At 37.0% G+C, this 19,628-nt stretch overlaps 1 protein-coding gene across 1 annotated transcript in view; it reads left to right on the top strand.

Annotated features, from left to right (window-relative positions):
- ZMAT4 (zinc finger matrin-type 4) overlaps nt 1–9,944 on the top strand; it is a gene marked incomplete at both ends in the record, with an annotated part of 231,860 nt that extends 221,916 nt beyond the window's left edge. The window contains one exon of the mRNA XM_080797298.1: nt 9,844–9,944. Coding sequence (XP_080653424.1) covers nt 9,844–9,944 — 101 coding nt within the window. The remainder of the gene's footprint in view (nt 1–9,843) is intronic.
- Between the last annotated feature and the right edge of the window lie 9,684 nt (nt 9,945–19,628).

The raw sequence follows: 19,628 nt of genomic DNA, 5'->3' as shown, positions 1-19,628 counted from the left end.
CTCTCTCTCTGCCTGCCTCTCTGCCTACTTGTGATCTCTCTCTGTCAAATAAATAAATAAATACAATCTTAAAAAAAAAAAAAAAAAGAATCTGATGTATTTGAAGAGATGGTAATAAACTTGTGCACAAAGCAGAAATGAGGCCAGTGGCTGAAGTCAGCCATATTTAAAAAAGAACACCTTCAAGTGCAAGTCGAAACAAACAATTCTGCTTATAAAAAACTTCATGTGTCCATACCATGGGGATTTGGACCATACCAATGGTTTCTCCAAAACTTCCACCTTGGGGAACTTTAGAAAATGAAGATTTCTAGGTTCCACTATGGATTTATTGAATCACAGTTACCTGGAATTTGTTAACAGCTTGCACTTGATCCTCTAGTGGCCAGTGTGAAGACCCCTGGACTAGATAAGCCCTAAAGAGCCTTTTATATTTCTGTGACTTCATTCCCAGTCACCTGTCACAGGAGGCAGAATGCCTAACAGTTAGGAGATTGACTCCTGAGCAGAATGCATGGGTTAAAAATCCAGCTGTGTCCCCAGCCAGCTCTGCACCTCAATTTCCTCATCTGTTAAATCAGGATAATGATAGTGTCTGCTCATAGGGTGTTGCAAAGAGTAAATAGGTAAAGTGAGCACAATGGTGCTTATGTATGGCATACGTCATGTAAGTATTAGCTACATTTTTTATGCTGGAAGATGACAAATCCATTTAGAGGACCATTTGATTAATGAATGTGTAAGAAGTAGAGGAGAAAGAAATAATTCAAGGCCAAATGCCTTATTTTTTTTTTACTTTTATATTATTAATCATCTTTCAAAATGGTCCCAGCTTTAGTAAGCACTGTAATACAGAACATATGGAAATATTTCTTGGCGTCCTATAAGGTTATCAAAGCATAAATAGGAAAATGAAATTTACTTTCTAGTAATGTGAAACAATAGATTTTGTAGGGTGTAAATGAGGAGGAACAGAAACTGGCAAAACTCGAGTCTCTAGTTTGTTGAGGTTTTTGCTTAGAACCACAACCATTAACTTTTCTTAGTAAAATGAAATGTGAGTATCTTGGGTATACAATCCGATGAATTTTGGTAAATGAATCTACCCTGTAACTACCATCCCAACTAAGTACTTGGCTCTGGAAAATTGTCTTGTGCCCCCTTCCAGTCAATCCACTCCCTAAAGACAACACTGTTCTGAATTCTGTTATTAGAGTATAGCTTTTCTGTCATTGAACTTTGTATGGGTGAAATCATACAGGATGTGCTTCTTTGTATCTGAATTCCTTACCTACAGGTTATATTTCTAAGACTCACTGATGTTGTTGCATAAATTAGGTTTTTGTTCTATTTTGGGTTTTTTTGTTGTTTTTGCTTTGGTTCTTGTGTATTATTCCATTTTATGAGTGTATCATAATTTGCTTATCAATCTGTGTTGATGAGCATTTAGATTATTTTTGAGATTTTGGCTATTAGACATAACGCTGCTATAAACATTCTCATACAAGTCTTGTTTTACATGCTAAGCATAAATAGTCTAGGAATAGAGTTTCTGAGTCTTAGGGTAAATATCCATTTCACTTTATAAGAAACTGCCAGTTTTACCATTTTTGCAGTCTCCTCCAGAAGGTATGAGAATTCCAGCTGTTCTACATGGGCATTTACATTTGGTATTGTCGTTTTATTTTATGTTAGCATTGGTGGTGGACATGAGATAGAATTTAGTTGTTCTTTTGATTTTTATTTCCCTGGTGACAAATGATGCTAAGCACCTTTTCATATGCTTATTGATCATGTTTATATCTTCTTTTATGACTAATCTGATCAAGTATTTTGTCCTTTGAAAGATTGGGTTGTATATTTTTATTATTGGCACATATGTAAGAGTTAGTTACATGTTCTGGACACAAGTGCTGTATCAGATGTAAGTATTCCAATTTTTTTTTTCTTTAGGATGTGGCTCACCTTTTTGTTTTCTTTATGGTGTATTTTTTAATAAGCAGAAGCTTTCATTTTTTGTAAGATCCAATTTATCATTTTTTTTAATGTTCAATGTGTTTTGTTCCCTAAGAAATCTGTGCCTATGCCAAGTTCATAAAGCTATTCTCCTATATTTTCCTAGAAGCTTTATAGTTTTAGCTTTTGCACTGAAATCTATAATTAATCTTAATTTTAATGTGTGCTGTGAGGCAGAGGTTGATGCTCATCTTTTTGTTTCATACATTTATCTGGTTGTTCTAGCACTGTTTGTTGAAAAAGCCTTCTTTCCCCCATTGAATTGTCTTGACACCTTTATTGAAAATCAATGAAAGTAGTCAAAAGGTACAAATTTCTAGTTCTAAAATAAATAACTGCTAGGGATGTAATGTACAACATGATGGCTATAGTTAGCACAGCTACATGGTGTATTTGAAAGTGGATAAAAAGGTAGATCCTGAAAGTTCTCATTATAAGAAAAATCTATTTTTTTTATTTTCTTTAATTTTTTTTAAATCTATATGAGATGATGGGTGTTAACTAACCTTGTTTAGGTGATCATTTCACAATATATGTATGTCAAGTCATTATGGGGTACATCTTAAACTTCTGTAAGGATATATGTCAATTATATTTCAATAAAATTAGAAAAATATCAATTTACTTTTTGTCTGTACATCTAGTTCTAGTTCTAGACTCTGTGTTGTGTTCCATTGATACAATTTATTCATCCTGATGCTAATGCAGCACTGTTATGATTGCACCAACTTTTGTAGTAAATCCTGAAATCCTCAAGTGTGAGTCCTCAGAATTTTCTTTTTTCAAATTGTTTTGTCCATTTTAGGTTCTTAGATTTCCACACAAATTTTAGAATCCACTTGTCTGTTTCTATAAAGAGCCTGTTGAAATTCTGATCAAGTTTTCATAGAATCTATAGGAGAACTGATTATCTTAATAGTAACGATTCTTTTGGTTCATGAATATGGTGTATTCTGTCCCAATTTAGGTAGCTCTTAATTTCTCTCAACAAAGTTTTGTAGTTCTCAGTCTTATACAGATTTTACTAAATTTATTCCTTTTATTCTTAAGTGTTTTAAAATATTTTGATACTATTATAATGGTATTTTTCATTTTTATTTTCCAGTTGTTTGAAACCATTTTAAGAACACTTTTTTTTTTTTTTTTTGCTACTGGCTTTGTGTACAGTTACCTTTCGAAACTCACTTTTTCTAGCAGTTATTTTGTAGGTCTCTTAGGATCTTTTTTTAAACCATAATCTTCCATGAATAAAGACAAGGTTACTTCTTCATTTCCAAATCTGCAAGCCTTTCTTTCTTTCTTTCTTTCTCTCTTTCTTTTTTCTTTTCTTTTTTTTTTTTTTTTTTTTTTTACTGCACTGCCTCAAATCTCTGGTGCAATGTTGTATACAAATGGCAACGTTGTAATACAAATTGGCTTTATTCTGATTTTAGGAAACTGTTCAATATTTCAGCGTTTAATATGTTAGCTGTAGGTTTTTGATAGATGCTCTTTATTAAGAAATTTTTTTCTACTATGCTGAGAATTTTGATCATTAATGGATATCAATATTTATCAAATGCTCTTTTCTGCATCTATTAGGACTATATTATCTTCTCATTTTGTGTGTTAATGTAGTGAATTATATTATTTGAGTTTTAAATGTCATACTACTCTTAACTTCCTGGAATAAACAAACGGTTATGATGGAACTGATTTGTGTACATATATACACACACATCTATATCTGTTATGTGTTTCTAATTTTTAAAGGATTTTTATGTTCGTATTCATGACAAATACTGGTTTGTAATTTTATTGTCTTTTAGAGTCTATCACAGTTTTTATTGGTGTTATGTTGGCTCAAAAATGAGTATGGAAATATCTCTTCCTCTGTTTACTAAAAGAGTTTGTGTGAGTGATATTATGAAATCATTTAATATTTGGTAGAATTGTCCAAAGAACTTTCTGATTCTAGAGATTTCTTTGTGGGAGAATTTTGGACAAGAAAATCAATTTCACTAATAGATAAATGGCTATCTTGATTTTATATTTCATCATGTGTTAGCTTTGGTAAATTGAATTTTTAAAGACATTTGTCCATCTCGTATACTTTGTCAGATTTACTGGCATAACATTGTTCATAATATTCGTTCTCTTATCATCCTTTTAAAATGCCTGTAGGACCTGAATTAATAACAATTCTTTTATTTTCATAATTTATCTTTTTATAACCTCTGACAGATTTGCCCTGATACATGTATTAATCCTTTCTAAAAAGAAGATTTGGGGTTTTGTTAATTATTCTGTAATTTGTTTCAGTTTTATCAATTTTTTCCCTTTATTATTTCTTCTCTTCTTCCACTTGGTTTGATATTATTTGATATTGTTGTTTTTTTTTCTAGTTTCATAGGATTTAAACTTTGACCATTGATTTTGAGCTTCTCTTCCTTTCTGATATGAAGCTATCCCTCTAAAAACTGATTAAAGACTGATTAACTGATTAATATGTGTAATATTGTCATTATCATTGAATTCAAAATATTTCCTAATTTCCATTTGATTTTTTTTTTCTTTAAGCACAGGTTATTTATAAGGCTTTAGTTCTTTTTATAAATACCACCATTATTTATTTATTTCAATTGCAGTCAAAGAAACCTTTCTACAAAATATAATTACTTGAAACTTAGCACAATTTTTTAATGACCCATCACATTCCTTTAGTTTGCTTCCTATATATACTTGAAAAGTTTGTGTATTCTGCAATTATTGAATGTAGTGTTCTATAAATATCAAAGCGGGTGATAGTTTTATTTAGATCTTTTAAACTTTAGTGGCTTTTTTTGTCTTATTGCTTTATCAACTACTGAGAGAGTAGTGTCAAAGTCTCCTATTATTATGGACTTGTCCATTTCTTCCTCTCTTTCTACCAGTTCTTGTCTCATGTATCCATAAGCCTTATTCTTAGCTAAATTCCACTTAGAATTGTTAGGTTCTCCTGATGAATTTCTCACTTTATCATTATAAAACAACCTCCTATCTGGCAATAATTCTCACCTTGAAATCTATTTTGCCTGATATTAATATGGCACCTCCACTCTGTATGCTCATTGCTTGCATGGTATGCCTTTTTCTATCCCTTTACTTTTAACCTGTAAGTGTACAAAATAGACCTCTGGAGCCAGTATATATTTAAATCTTGTTTTTTATCTAGACTGACAATGTCTGCCTTTTAAATGTTTGGTCCATTTACATATAACATAATTATTGATATGGTTGAACTTAACTAAACCATTTGCTATTTATTTTCTATTTCTTCCACCTGTTTTCTATTCTTTTCCTGCCTTCTTCTGGGTTAATCAATTGTGTTAATCAATTGTGTAATCTTTCCATAGCTGTTTAGCTGTATATCTTTGTGTTTGTTTCTAGGGGATTATAATATTCATCCTCGAATGACCACTGTCTACTTATAACTGATATTTACCATTTTATGTAAACTATGATCTTTTAGCAGTATTGTTCTACTCCTATCCATTCTTGTACTATTGTTGTCATTTAACACATAGAAATACATTATAAACACCATGATACACAATATGATGTTAGGGTTTTTTTAATTGTTTTCTGTCTTCAAATAAATTTAGAGGAATAAAAAAGATAGATGCCCACATATTAATCATTGATGGTATCCTTCCTTTCTTCCTGTCGATTTGAGTGTACATCTGGTGCCATTTGCCTTCCATCTAAAGAACCTTATAAGCATTTCTGTAACCTAGGTCTGCTGGCAAACTACTCTCTTAGTTTTTGTTTATTGAAAATGTTTTTATTCACTTTCAGTTTTGAAGGATATTTTTGTAGAATATAGAATTCTGGGCTAGCAGTTGCTTTGTTTCGTTTGTTTGTTTTTTGAACAGTCCGAGCCCATTTCTATTCCTGGCCCTCTCTGCTTACTACTCACTCTCCCTGGACAACTCTAACCAGTCTTTCACATCGCAGCTGAAATCTCATCCCTCTGGTTTCATTGCACACTTCTCAGACAACTCTGTTGACCATACTGTCCAAAGCCACTCTTCCTCCCTGGTTCTCTCTCGTTAGCCTGTTTACATCCTGAGTGACGCCTTCATAGTGTGTAATAATATGTTTATTTGTTTACTTTTTATTGCTTCTGAACCTGACTAGCTCCATCAAAAATTATTTGGTCCGTTTTATTCTCTCCTACACTCTTGGCGTTCAGCAAAATCACCTGGCATTGGCCTAAAGGTGCAGTGATGTTTCTGTGACGTAAAATGGATGTATGGGAAGTTGCAGGGGCATCGGAGTCTGGCTTGGTGAGACTTGAAAAGACACACTGAGTAGTCCCATACTGCTAAACACTCCAGGACCATCTGTTTTACACACTGTGCTAAGAATATAAATACAAAAGTGATGCATCTTCAAGAAGCTTTCCCAGATTCTCTGAGTTAGGAACAGTGTCCTCCTCTATTCCCGTACCCTCCACTCCTGACCATGGTACTTTTCATGATCTACCTTGCACTGTTGCTCTTTGTACACATGCCTCTCTCTCCAGCTGGACTGCCAGCTCCTTGCAGCCGTGTCTAAATTTTCCAACACATACCAGCAATCCTGCAGAAATAGCCTTCAGGGATGCCAAGGTTTCAGGACGCTCTTAATATGCTATTGCGCTGAAAACGAGTTGAATGAGAAAGTTAGCATTTTTGTTTAATAGATTCTCTAGTTCTCGGAGGAAAAAGGAGCTGTATAATTCCAAACTAATTAGGATTTCAACTGAGCATTAATAAAGGCCTAACTTCCCACCAAGGACACTGTGTCATGTGTGGGGGAGGACTCCTCGGCCCCTTCCCTGCCTTTGTTCTTGTTTATATCCACTGCCTTCCTAGTTTATGCTTCCTGTAGTTTACATCGTAATAAAGTGCCAGCTATTTCCTGCCCACGCCTCTGTTGGGCTGCAGAGCATGAGAACTGTAATGAAAAGCACAGATCAGAATATTTTTTTAGATTTGTTGGTGATCTTAAAAATGCCCATTTTTAAACATAAATATTTATGTCTGCTGCCAAGCCAAACCTCCATTTGTTATGAGGCAAACTTTGATTAGTCTGTAGTCTGAAGAGGACCCATATAAATAGTAGTTACTGTTTATTATGACAACATTGATGGAAAACCCAGGGAGGAAGGCCTGAAGCTGGTTTTCATATTCTGACTCCATGCATAAAAGAAGGAATGGACCAGCCCTAGAGAAGCATTCAAACGGCTCACATGCTGGTTTTGATAACTTATGTTCTCTGGGTTTGGGGACTACAGTCATCGTTCTGAGTCATGCACACCTGTGAAATCGAAAGGTGATGTAAGCACGGTTCTTCATGGTGGCATAGGTTTTTTTTTTTCTTTCTTTTTTTTTTCTTTTCTTTTAAGCTGAAAAGAGTTCTTTACTCTCGTTCCTAGGTACATAAAAGTTCTATGCCTTTAATTGATCTATCTGGGATAGAAAAACAATTTCTCAGGTATCTCCAAACTTTATTAAAAGTTAAGTTTTTTCCCCTCTCTCTGCTCCGATCTGCTTGGGCTGCCTATTTGTGAGAAAAGAAAGATCCATAGGCTCCTCTTTTTTTCTCCGCCCAGGGCTCTTGCTTTCCTTCTAGGGTTTTGCTTTTTATCCCTTTAGCTCAGAAGGTTGCCTCAAGTTCCTTCAAGGCCGAGGGAAGCAGGGTATCAGGTTATAAAGGTGAGGGGGATAAAAGTTGACTTGATAGATAAACGGACAAGGCTAGCGTAGATGCTGCCTGATCTGGCAGGGGCTGCAAACTGACTCTTCTTCTCATGGGGTGATTTCATGGCTTTTCAGGAACTCAGCATTACTTGATATGAGCTACATATTTCCTCTGGGGTCACTTGAAGCCTCTAGATATCCAGCTGAACATTCTTAGCATCTTTCTGCTGAGGTCTTATTGCTCCCAACTCCAATATCCTAAACATCCCCAAACCAGCTCTGCTCATACACAGGACACACATGGGTCTGACAAGCTGTGAGAATTTTATTCTGACAAGCTGTGAGAATACGTGCCCAATCCTGCCACCTTTCTTGCTTTGCCATCAAAGTTGCTAACTAGCTACAGACTCCGGAATTTTGAATCTTGCAGGGGGTATAAAGAGTCCAGTACTTGGCTTCTCAAGTGTAAGGAGGCACTTCCGAAGCTCTTTAGGGGGTTAGTTCCAGTGAAGTCTTCTCCCATAGGTTTGAGGTGAGAGAGAAGGACCCATCCAGTTCACAAGGAGTAGGGTAAGTAAAACAGTACAATATGGCTCCTTTAAGACATCTACCTATTTCTTTCTTCTTCAACCTCTTTTTTAGGCTGGTAGTGGGTGGTCAGCTCTGGATTCGAAATTGATTCTTGACTATTTCCTCTGGATGTTTTCGACTGGTCTTCAACTTAGGGCTTCATCTGTGACATTGAGGAAAAAATTCTATTTTAATATCCTTTTGAAATTATAATAATAGCTAATTTATGTTGAACACTTGTTCTGTACAAGATACTCTTTCATACATGCATTATCTCACTCAGTCCTTCCCATGATCCTTTAAGGAATGAGAAGTCCAGAGAAGTCAACTAATTTATATAAAGTCATTCAGGTTGTAGGTTACACGATTCTACCAATGCTGTGTATTTTCCTTTTAGAAAAATGAGAATGATTTTGTTTCTTAGAAAGAAAATGCTATACATTCATCAGGGGGAAAATGCTACAACTGTTTATAATTCTGGCTTTCCAATGGTAAGACATAGAATGTTTGAGCAAAATTAATAACAACTGTCACTTGATAAGCATTTTAATATATTTATTTGCCTAATACTCACAGCAACCTTGTGATGTGAATGGTTTGTCTTCACGCTGAGACCAGGAAGAAATTGCATGATTTCCCCTAGATCATACAACCAGGAATGACTGGAGCCAAGATTTAAATTCAAGCTTTCAGATCATGACTCACAGTTTACCTTTCCCTCTACTCTGATGGGACACACTAGCAGAAGGAATGTATTTCATGGGGTCTCTGAGCTGTGGCAAATGTTTAAAGTTTGATTAAAGCTACTTTCTAACACATTTGACTCTAGATGAATCAATATTATAAAGAAGTCAACATATTTACTAAACTCCTTGAAAGCAAAGAACATCTGATTCATCTTGGAATCCCTAGTGCCTGGTCCAAAGTTGATACTTTATTAATGAATGAATTGAATGAATTAAATTAATAAACAAATTAATGAATAACTTTCTTTAAAACTCTTTGGTGGAAAGTAAGCTTTTATGTGAATTAGATTATTATCCATCTCTTGGGTATTTGCATTTTATAAGATGATCCCAGAAGAATTCCAATGAATGAGGTCTAAAGCTGAATTTGTGATTTTGCCATTGCAATAGGGTTGAAAAAGTAATTGAGACAGAGTTTTTCTCTGGAGTCTCAAATTTCTTTGCAGATATGACAGCATACCATGTCTATATGCCTTAAGGAAAAAGTAGAATTATCTTTGTTTGGGTCACAAAGTGTCCAGAAACTTTGTATCTCAGGAAGCATGTTCTTTCCTCCCCCAGGCTTTTTTAAAATTATGTTCAATTTGCCACATCCTAATAATTTCAGGCATCCAGAAATGGAGCAGCCTGCTTCTAACTTTTACTAAGGGAAGTGTTGGCCAGGCTTTGTAAGGAGGATTGAAGTGTTGGTGGGGTAGACCAGATGCCCTTTTAGATACTCTGCCCAGAACTTTTTAGAGATTCTGGGGTTCATTCAGGTAGTGATGGCAAGGATGCGGCTAATCAAGTGTGTCTGTTGTCCGCAGGTCTGAGGCGCAATTACAGATGTACCATCTGCAGTGTCTCTCTAAACTCCATAGAACAGTATCATGCCCATCTGAAAGGATCGAAACACCAGACCAAGTAGGTACTTTCATGCTTTCACCCTTCGGTCCTTTTGTATATAATTTATAGCATGGTGGGAAAAAAAAGTCTAAACATATTAATTATTTCAAAATAAGTCGATGGAAACCACATCTCTTTATCTCAAAATTTCCCCTGATATTTATACTGAAACCTCTAGAGCCTGCCTAGCACAACTTAAAGATGGCTTCTCCTTTTTTTAGCACAAGTAATGACAGGCTCTTTCATCTGCTTGTTTTCATTCTTTAATTTTTTCAAGAACAGTTCAGCACATTTTCATAAACTTCGGGAAACTCTTAGATCTATACTAAGTGTTTTTAAATAAACAATGTTATTTCTGTTTGGGAGATGTGCCAGGCTTCCGTGTTGTGAAGTCAAATTCTATGAATATCTTCTACCATTTACCATTTCTAGGTGAAAATTGTTGATTAGTACAGAAACCTAACAAATTCTCTGGTATCTTAAGTTATTTGCATGCATAGCTATTTCCAATTAAATGACAGCTCGTTCTGTTTTTCCTCCCAAATTCTCATAGTTTTTAAACCAGAATAGGCTATCGGGCATCATTTCAACTATATTTATACTGTGCATCTTTAAAAAAAGATCAGTGACGTTAGCTTTGTAAGTATTTAAAATAGCTGCTAGGACTACTAAGAAAATCTAATAAAAAAGGAAAAAACAAAAAATATCTCAAAAACATGTAATTTTCCTAAGTATAATTGTTTTGATTTCTCTCATATTCATTACCAGAATCATTCAACAGATTTTACTGTATCAAGACCTCATGAATAATGAATGATTCAGTCAACAAACATTTATCGAGTGCCCACTACATGTCAGACTCTGAGGTGTGCCCTGGGGAAGAAAAGCTGAACTGAATTAGGTCTTTCTCTTACAGAGCTAGCTCCCTTCCAGGCTGGGGAAATAGTCATGTGAACGCAGGGATTGTTCTCTAATACTGTGAACACCCAGAGCTTTGAGTACCCGGGAGGGAGCAACCAGAGCAAGACTGACAGGGACATCTGCACAGAGCCTGAGCCTGAGCACATAAATGAGGTCATGGTCCGATTTTGCTCACCATCCTAATAATCTTGGTGCCTCGTTGGTACTCAGTACGTATGAAGGGCTTCATAAACATTTTTGATGGAATGAATGTGTGATTCTAAAAGAACAAGTAACAATTTTCTATGCAGGAATATGAGGAAGGTGCTTTCCAGACAAGGACCTTTTTTTTTTTTTTTTTTTTTTTTTGCAAGGGTATTATAAAGATATAGGTTTCAGGGGTCTAGAGTAGGTGAGGAAATTTAAGCCCAGAGTTAGTGATGGACTCTCAGACTTCCCTCAGTTTATGCCGTCTCATGAGTCAAAGCCCCTTTCATGACTTGCTGGTACTCTGATCTGCCCCCCAGAGGATTTTATCAAGGTAATTCTTCAAAAAAGAAGATTTTTCTCTGATTTGTAATGGGGTACCCGGAATGCTTGTATTGAATACTGACACTGCTGCCCTACCCCAGACAGTCTATCCATCGTTACTCTAACTGGCACGTTGTAAGAGGCGCCAAAAGCGTTCTAACCCACACGCATCCGATGGACACAGATGCATTTCAGGTAGCTGCAACCATCAGTGAAAGTCTTTTAGGGACATGTGTTTATTGCTGTTAATAAATAGAAAATGGTGGAGAATAGTGACTTTAAGGGGCACAAATTCTGTAAAGACATCATGCATATAGTATCTCCAGCTTCGGGGGACTCTGCCTCTCCACGTGTGCAGGCCTTTTCACATCCATCCTCTCACTGAATCCCCTGAACTACCTTTAGGTAAATGGCATTAACCCATTGTTTTATACAAGAGCTGAAGGCTACGGGAGACCAAAGAAGTAACTGAACATCCCCTTGCCAAAAATGGCAGAACCAGGACTGAACTTATTAGCAGTGTCTGACTCAGGCTTCTGCTTCTCCCATCTCTCTGAGTTACTGCAGACAGGCCTGGCATGGAGGACTGCCAGTGGAGTATAATGATGAATTTTGAAAAAGAAAGCATTACTTTCCTTGTGGCTTTAATAAATATGTGTGACTTTAGAAAGGTTCATCTCCTACCAATGCTGCCTTCTTTCCAGTAAACAAGATACTTGTCCCTACCACAGTAAGCACAAGGTTGCTCTCTTTCTAACGAGTGAATTGAGGGAAACATGAAGAAACTAATTGCAAAAGCCCTTGCCACATGACTGTTTCATCTGCCCTTATAGCTAATGGATATTGTGTGTGGGGGGTGTGTGTGTGTGTTTCTAAGACAGATTCTTCCATGATTTTCTGTAATCCCCCTGTCAGCTTTGGCATCAACTTTATGCTAATCTCATTAAACAAGTTGAGAGGTTTTCCCTCTTTTCTAAACCCTGAATGAGTTTGTAGTAAACTGCTATGACTTCTTATTTAAATATTGGAAAGGGGATGCTTGGGTGGCTCAGTAATTTAAGCGTCTGCCTTCTGCTTAGGTCATGATCCCAGGGTGCTGGGATCAAGTCCCCCATTGAGCTCTCTTTGCTCGGCGGGGAACCTGCTTCTCCTTCTGCCTGCCGCTCCCTGTGCTTGTGCTCTCTCTCTCCCTCTCAAATAAATAAATAAAATCTTTAAAAAGAAATAAATAATTTTAGGAAGAATTCATTGGGAAGCCATGGAGACTATACTGTGGGAATATTTTTTATTGAAAAATTAATTTCTTTAATGAAACAAGCCCATATTTTCTATTTCTTCCTGTATTGATTTTAAATTAGTTATTTTCAATGAATTTGCCGTTTCATCTACATTTTTAAATGTGTTGGCATAAAGTTGTTCATGATATCCCTTATTTTATTTATAATTGTCTGTAGGATATTTCTCATTCCTAATATTATTTGTCTCTTCCTTTTTTAAAAAAGATGTGTGACCATTTTTATTAGAAGTTTATCAATCCTTATTAGTCTTTTTGATGAACGAATGTTGGGGTTTGTTGATTTTCTCTGAGTATAGTTCTTTTCTGCCACTTAAAAAATTCTTTTCTTTCTACTCCCTGTGGATTTAATTTGCAATTCCCCCTAGCTTCCTCATATGAAAGTATAGATCATCAATTTTCCACCGTTTCCCTTCTTCTAATATATGGATTTAAGGCTCTCAATGTCTCTTACCACATTGATTTAGCTACAACCCACAAGTTATTTTTTGTATCCTAGAGGTTTTAGTAGGTAGTATTTTTTATTATTATTTATTTCAACTTACTGTCTGATTTTTACTGTGAGTTCTTCTTCTACTCATGACTATTTAGAAATGCTCTGCTTACCACCTAATATGTAGGGGATTTTTCTATTTATATTTTGGGGGATTAATTTTTACCTGGATTCCCCTGTGGTCAGAGGACATACTCTAAATGATTTCAATCTCCTAAAATTTGTGTAGACTTGCTCTATGCCCCAGGCAAATGTTCAATTTTGGTAAAACTTCATGTTCCCTTGAAAAGAATGTGCCTTTTTCAGTAATTGGATAAATGGTTCTATATATCAATTAGGTCAATTTTTTTAATCTTGTTCAATATTCAATGTCCTTACTGATTTTTTCTCTGCTTATTACATTCATGAGAAATGGAAGGACTTAAAAAACTTCTTACTGTAGGTATGGATTTGCCTGGGTGTCCTTTTAATTCTATTTCTTTTCTTTATATATTTAAAGGTACGCTATTAGATGCTTACAAATTTAAGAACTTTTCAACTGGCCCTTTTTATCACCTTTTGTCATCATGAAATGTCCTTCATTACTAGTAATACTTTCCTTAAAGTATACTGACATCTGCTGCCCCCAATTCTTCAAAGCTTTCAAAGTTTTCCCTTTATATTTTTTTGAAAGATTTTATTTATTTATTTGAGAGAGAGAATGAGAGAGACCATGAAAGAGGAGAAGGTCAGAGGGAGAAGCAGACTCCCTGTGGAGCTGGGAGCCCGATGTGGGACTCAGTCCCAGGACTCTGAGATCATGACCTGAGCCAAAGGCAGTTGCTTAACCCACTGAGCCACTCAGGCACCCTTTCCCTTTAAATTTTATCCAGCTTTTATTTTTTTCTCAAGTGGAAGTTTTGTACGGTATCAGAGCTAGAATTGGAAGTCAGCCAAATGGTTCTTAATGACCCTAATCTGACCGATTAAATCAATGTAAGTATTAAGGTGTCAGTAATTTTCAAGGTCTTATATTTATATTTTTAGTAATAACTTCTAGAGAGGTGTTGAGATGAGAGATTATTAAATTTTGTAGTGGAAAGAGCACTGAATTTTGAGTCAGGAGACTTTATTTCTAGTGCAACTTTGCCACTGAGTGACCAGGGGCGGTGACAAATCTTCTTTAGGTCTCAATCCTTTGTAGATAAGAGCTTAGTGATGACAAGAACATGACAAGTGTGTGTCCACTTTCCATCCCTTGCTCATGATCCTGGTATTCTTCTCTACTAATTCTGACTTCAGCCTTAACATTCTTCTCAACACAGGTCCCCAGTCAGCCTTTAGCATTCCTTGGAGCTAGCAATGTTCCTTCAACACTCTGTCCAGAAGCTCAGAATGTGAACTTTTTTGTAAATAGGGTCTTTGCAGATGGAAACAGTTAAGAATCTCAAGATGAAATCATTCTGGATTTAGGGTGGACCCTGGATCCGATGCATGGTGAATTTATGAAAGGAAGGGAAGGGATATTGGGACACACTGAGAAGCAGGCCATATGAAAACAGAGGCAGAGACCGGGATTCTCTCTACAAACCAGGGAACACCAGGAACCAGCAGGGGCTGGAAACAGCAAGGAAAGATTCTCTTCTAGAGCTTTGGAAGGAGCTGCCGATGCCTTGATTTCAGACTTCTATTCTCTAGAACTGAGAATAGATTTCTGTTGTTTTAAGCCACCCATTTTGTGGTGCCTTTTTTAGGGTAGGCTTGGGAAATCAATACATTGTGAAACCTACTTACCTTGTTCCATAAGTATCCCTAAGTTCCCTAAGTCATGTTTTTCTAGGTACCTTCTTCCTTGCCTATACCAATAATGATGACAATGACAATGACAATGATGATGGTGGATATGGCAAGGGTGCCACCGCTGTTAACTGGAGTGAAACTTCTGTGCAACTGGGGTATAGCAATAAATTAAAATGTTTTGCAAGTGTTACTATATATAATACGCATGGCATCCCTATTAATGGCCAAATGTTAGAAAATTGAGATTCACAGGAGTGACTTGTCCAAGACCCCAGAAATAGGGTTGGCAGACCCAAGAGCAGAAGTCAGGTTATTGGCCATCAGTACTATTACTATTATAATAATAATTAAATAATACCATTATTATCATATTGCTTTTTACTAGTAGTAAAGAGACTTTTTCTTTTTTGGCAAATATCATAAACAGCAAATTGGCAGTCAAATTTTGCTCCACGATTAAATAACAAGAAAAATACTAAGTATCTAATGATATTAAAGGTTTAGAAATGCAAATGATCATACTGACATATGAAGCAATTGCCTATTAGTAGATTTTTCAGGGCTTCCAGGGGATATAGTCTGTCAATTAGTACAAATGATTAAAATGAAATTTAAAGGCGCATGAGTACATACCATAGACTAATGAACAATTCCCCCATAATGGGCTTAAATTTGAGTTTAGGGAACACTTCAAGCCTCAGGACATTATATTACCTAGAAATAATGGATATAAAAGTTGACATTACTTACTTTGATACTTCAGTTGGTTGAAAATGAGACACAAGTGTCTAAGAGAATAAATCAGGCTGACCAAAAGTTAGTAGAAATTTCTAAATGTTCTTCTTTGAAAAGAAGCTTTGAATGCTGATATCCATCGCTGTCTCTGCAGTTTTTCCCAGCTTTTATGACTCCTCCAAACAAAGCCTTCATATTGTTCATTTTCCCATCACATTCATTTATTTCTTAAGCAAAATAAATAATTGAGTGATTGAATGGAGATTTAGACTAATTTTCAGAGCCTGGAATATGGTTGTTTTATTTTATTTTATTTTTTAGATTTTAATTATTTATTTGACAGACAGAGATCACAAGTAAGCAGAGAGGCAGGCAGAGAGAGAGGAAGGGAAGCAGGTTCCCCGCTGAGCAGAGAGCCCGATGCGGGGCTTGATCCCAGAACCCCGAGACCATGACCTGACCCCGAGACCATGACCTGAGCCGAAGGCAGAGGCTTTAACCCACTGAGCCACCCAGGCGCCCAGGAATATGTTTGTTTTAAATTCCTTGGAATTTAGATCCTGCATTTAGGATAGTGCTTAGTTATCTGAGGAGTGTACAATAATAAATAAGATAGTTTTACACATATGGCAACCATCAAAAACTGTCTGTACTTTTAATAAATAAAAGTAGTTTAAAACCCCAGGAAATGTTTAGAAGCAAACAAATAAATGAGGAAGAAATCAATGCATGGATGTTCAGTGTGGTTTATTGGCACTAACCAAGAATTTCTTTTCTTTATTTTTAAGATGTTATTTATTTGAGAGAGCTAGAGAGTGCAAGCACAAGAGTGGGGGAGGGTTAGAGGGAGAGGGAGAGAAAGAGATCCAAAGCAGACTTCGTGCTGAGCAGGGAACCTGATGTGGGCCTCCATTCCCAGGACCCTAAGATCATGACCTGGAGCCAAGGGTAGACATTTAGCCAGCTGAGCCACCCAGGTGCCCCTGACCAAGAACTTCAATAATCAGAAGGTTTGGGACTTTGGTATTATGCTATATTTTTTCATAAGAAAGTTTCCTTTTCTGAAAAACATAGAAAAAAAAAATATATATATATGCCAATAATAGCTGGAATAAGCAGAGCTTATGACAGGCTTTAAAACAGAGCCACCTTTCCCAAAGAGGGTCAAGTTATTTCCCTTCAGCTGAAAACCTGTAAGTTGCTAGGAAAAGCTTAGAATCAAGGGTGAAATCTAGAACCTAAGGCAACCGATTTGCTTATCCCACATTATGATTCTGGCTGTGCAAAATGGCTCTTCTAGGAAGTGGGGCTTATGGAATGTCACCAAGCCCTTCTAGCCAAAGGGAATCCCAGGCACTGTAAATAGGGAGCTTGCTCAATGTCCACAAGAGCCAAACTGTAGAAAGAGCAGAGATGTCCATTGACAGAGGAATGGATAAAGATGATGTGGTGGATATATACACAGTGGAATATGACTCAGCCATCAGAAAGGATGAATACTTACCATTTACACTGACATGGAACTGAGGGGTATTATGCTGAAGGAAATAAGTCAATCAGAGAAAGACAATAATCATATGGTTTTACTCACATGTGGAATATAAGGAACAGCACAGAGGATCATAGAGGAAGGGAGGAAAGACTGAATGGGAAGTCATCAGAGAGGGAGACAAACCAGGAGAGACTCTTAACTCTAGGAAAGAAACTGAGGGTTGCTAGAGGGAGATGGGTGGGGGGATGGGGTAATTGGTGATGGGCATAAAGGAGGGCCCGTGATGGGATGAACACTGAGTATTATACACAACTGATGATTTATTGAACTCTACGTTTGAAACTAATGATGTATTAGATGTTGGCTAATTGAATTTAAATTAAAACAAAAACAAAACCAGGGAGCCTGCTGCAGGCATGAGGGACAGGGATGTGGCAGGCCTGTGGGTCAGAGGTGTTCTCTAGCCTTGTTTTTAATAGACAGAACATTCAAGTCCACTACTGTCAAGAGCCCTTCCGTCTTTGAGGAAGGCCTCTGATGAAACAGAGTTCAAGTTCTGAAAAGGAAGACACAACAGCCTACAGAGAGAATTCCAGAGAAGCCAGAGAAAAGCTATACATCTCACTATATATAGCACTAATGCACAATCCTGAAAGCTCTATTTTCCCCAAGTCTCACGTGCATGCTTTTGCTATATACGCCATACCTAGGGATACATTATAATTACAGTATGTGACTAGATTAGGCCCTTGCAGGCTTGAGAAGACCTAAATAGGGAGCACTTTCATTCTTTCATATTACTTCTAGAATTACCACTGGTACCCAATATTCTTTAGTTCACTCATTTACCAGCCCCCTCCTTTTGGGGGGGGCTGATAATCATGATTTTGTCTTGCCTGAAATTTGCATAAGTCATGGCTGTCTCCAGAGAAGTTGTTAGTTGGTAGTTTAGTGTCTCGGATTTAATTGTGGAGACTATTATGGAGACAATTGTGGAATTGTCTTTGTTATGCTGCTTCAGCGATTCGTCCAGGACCAGTCACCAAGACTTGGTTCCAAAGAGTGGATTTGCATCAAGATGAAAAAGAACTAGAAGGAGAGTGGTGGAGCCCAACAGGCCTGGCCTGGGAGACACATAGCTAAAGTCCCCATGTCAGCACCACGTCTCACACCCTGGGCAGTTAATAATAACAACAACAACAACAAAAATTAAGTCAGTCTGTTGAGACTCAATTTACACACAAGATGAATAGATTTAAGGGGTACAGTGGGATGGGTTTTGACACTTGTGTCCACCATGTCACTAGCAGCCCAATCAAAGTCTAGAATATTATTTTCATAACCACCAAAAGTTCTCTTGGGCCCCTTGTAGGCTCACACCCACCCACCCAGGCAAACAGCAATTTCTGTCCCCACAGCTTAGTTTGACCTGCACCAGAACTTAGTGGAATATAATATAGTATGCATTCTTTTCTGTCTGGCTTCTTTCACTCAACTCAACATAGTGTTTTGGAGATGCATTTGCCCTGTTGCATGTGGCAGCCATTCTTTCTTTCTCTGTGCGGCTTTGAACAAATCATGTCCCCTCACCGAGCTTCAGTGTCTTCATCGAAACAGGAAGGGGCTGGAAAATGGGAGTCATCAAAGTCTCCGTCATTCCTAACATTCTCTAATTTTATGACTTTGAGGTTTAGCTTCTTTTAATTTTTTTAATATTTTTCAACTGCCAGAAGATTGGCTGTAAAATGATTCTTCTTTTGTGTTTGCTTCTCTGCCGCCCGCCCGGTGGACCAGAAGCTGATCAATCCTTGAAGAGTTAGCCCTATGAGAGGAAAGGTGCCCTGGAGGCCTGGTCTTAAACAAAAGACAGAGGGGCTCTTCAAATGCTTATGACTTCAGGCAAAAGGGATTGGAGTTGGTTGTATAAAAAGATAAGAAATTTATTTTTAACTTTAATGCTTATGGTTTCTTAAGCGTAAGAATAGGTAAGAGGGAGTCAGGAAGGTTCTAAGGTAGACCTTGGCCCTTCACCTGAGCAGTTGAAGCTTCTGGACTCATACTCCTTCTGGGTCTTCTGTAAGTTCCTATAACTACTTTTCTCACATTTCACCAGAGTTCATTAGAAATGAGAGTATGTCCATTTGTAAACTAACTTTAGCTGCCATTGACTTGTACTCTAGCCAGACTTCAGTAGAATATTGAATTTTGCCAGCATTTGTCTAATCTCTTAAAGGTTATCCTGAAACATGAAATGCCAGGAAATTGGATTAAATAAGTGAAAGATCTCACTTCATTTAGGTCAGTTTTGTTGGGGAAGTAGGGAGAGGAAATGATATGAAAGTCGAAACTTGCCCTTGGTTGCATTATCTTGTTTAGCTATCTACCATCTCTCTTCAGTGTGAAAGACGGGATTGAGCAGGTCCACTTGGCTGTGATTTCCATAGTGTGGTTGGGGTGGTGGTGAGTGATTGGACAGATCAGC

Source organism: Martes martes, assembly GCF_963455335.1.
Source record: "Martes martes genome assembly, chromosome: 2".
Taxonomy (NCBI): Eukaryota; Metazoa; Chordata; class Mammalia; order Carnivora; family Mustelidae; genus Martes; species Martes martes.
This window is presented reverse-complemented; position numbering and strand designations above follow the sequence as displayed.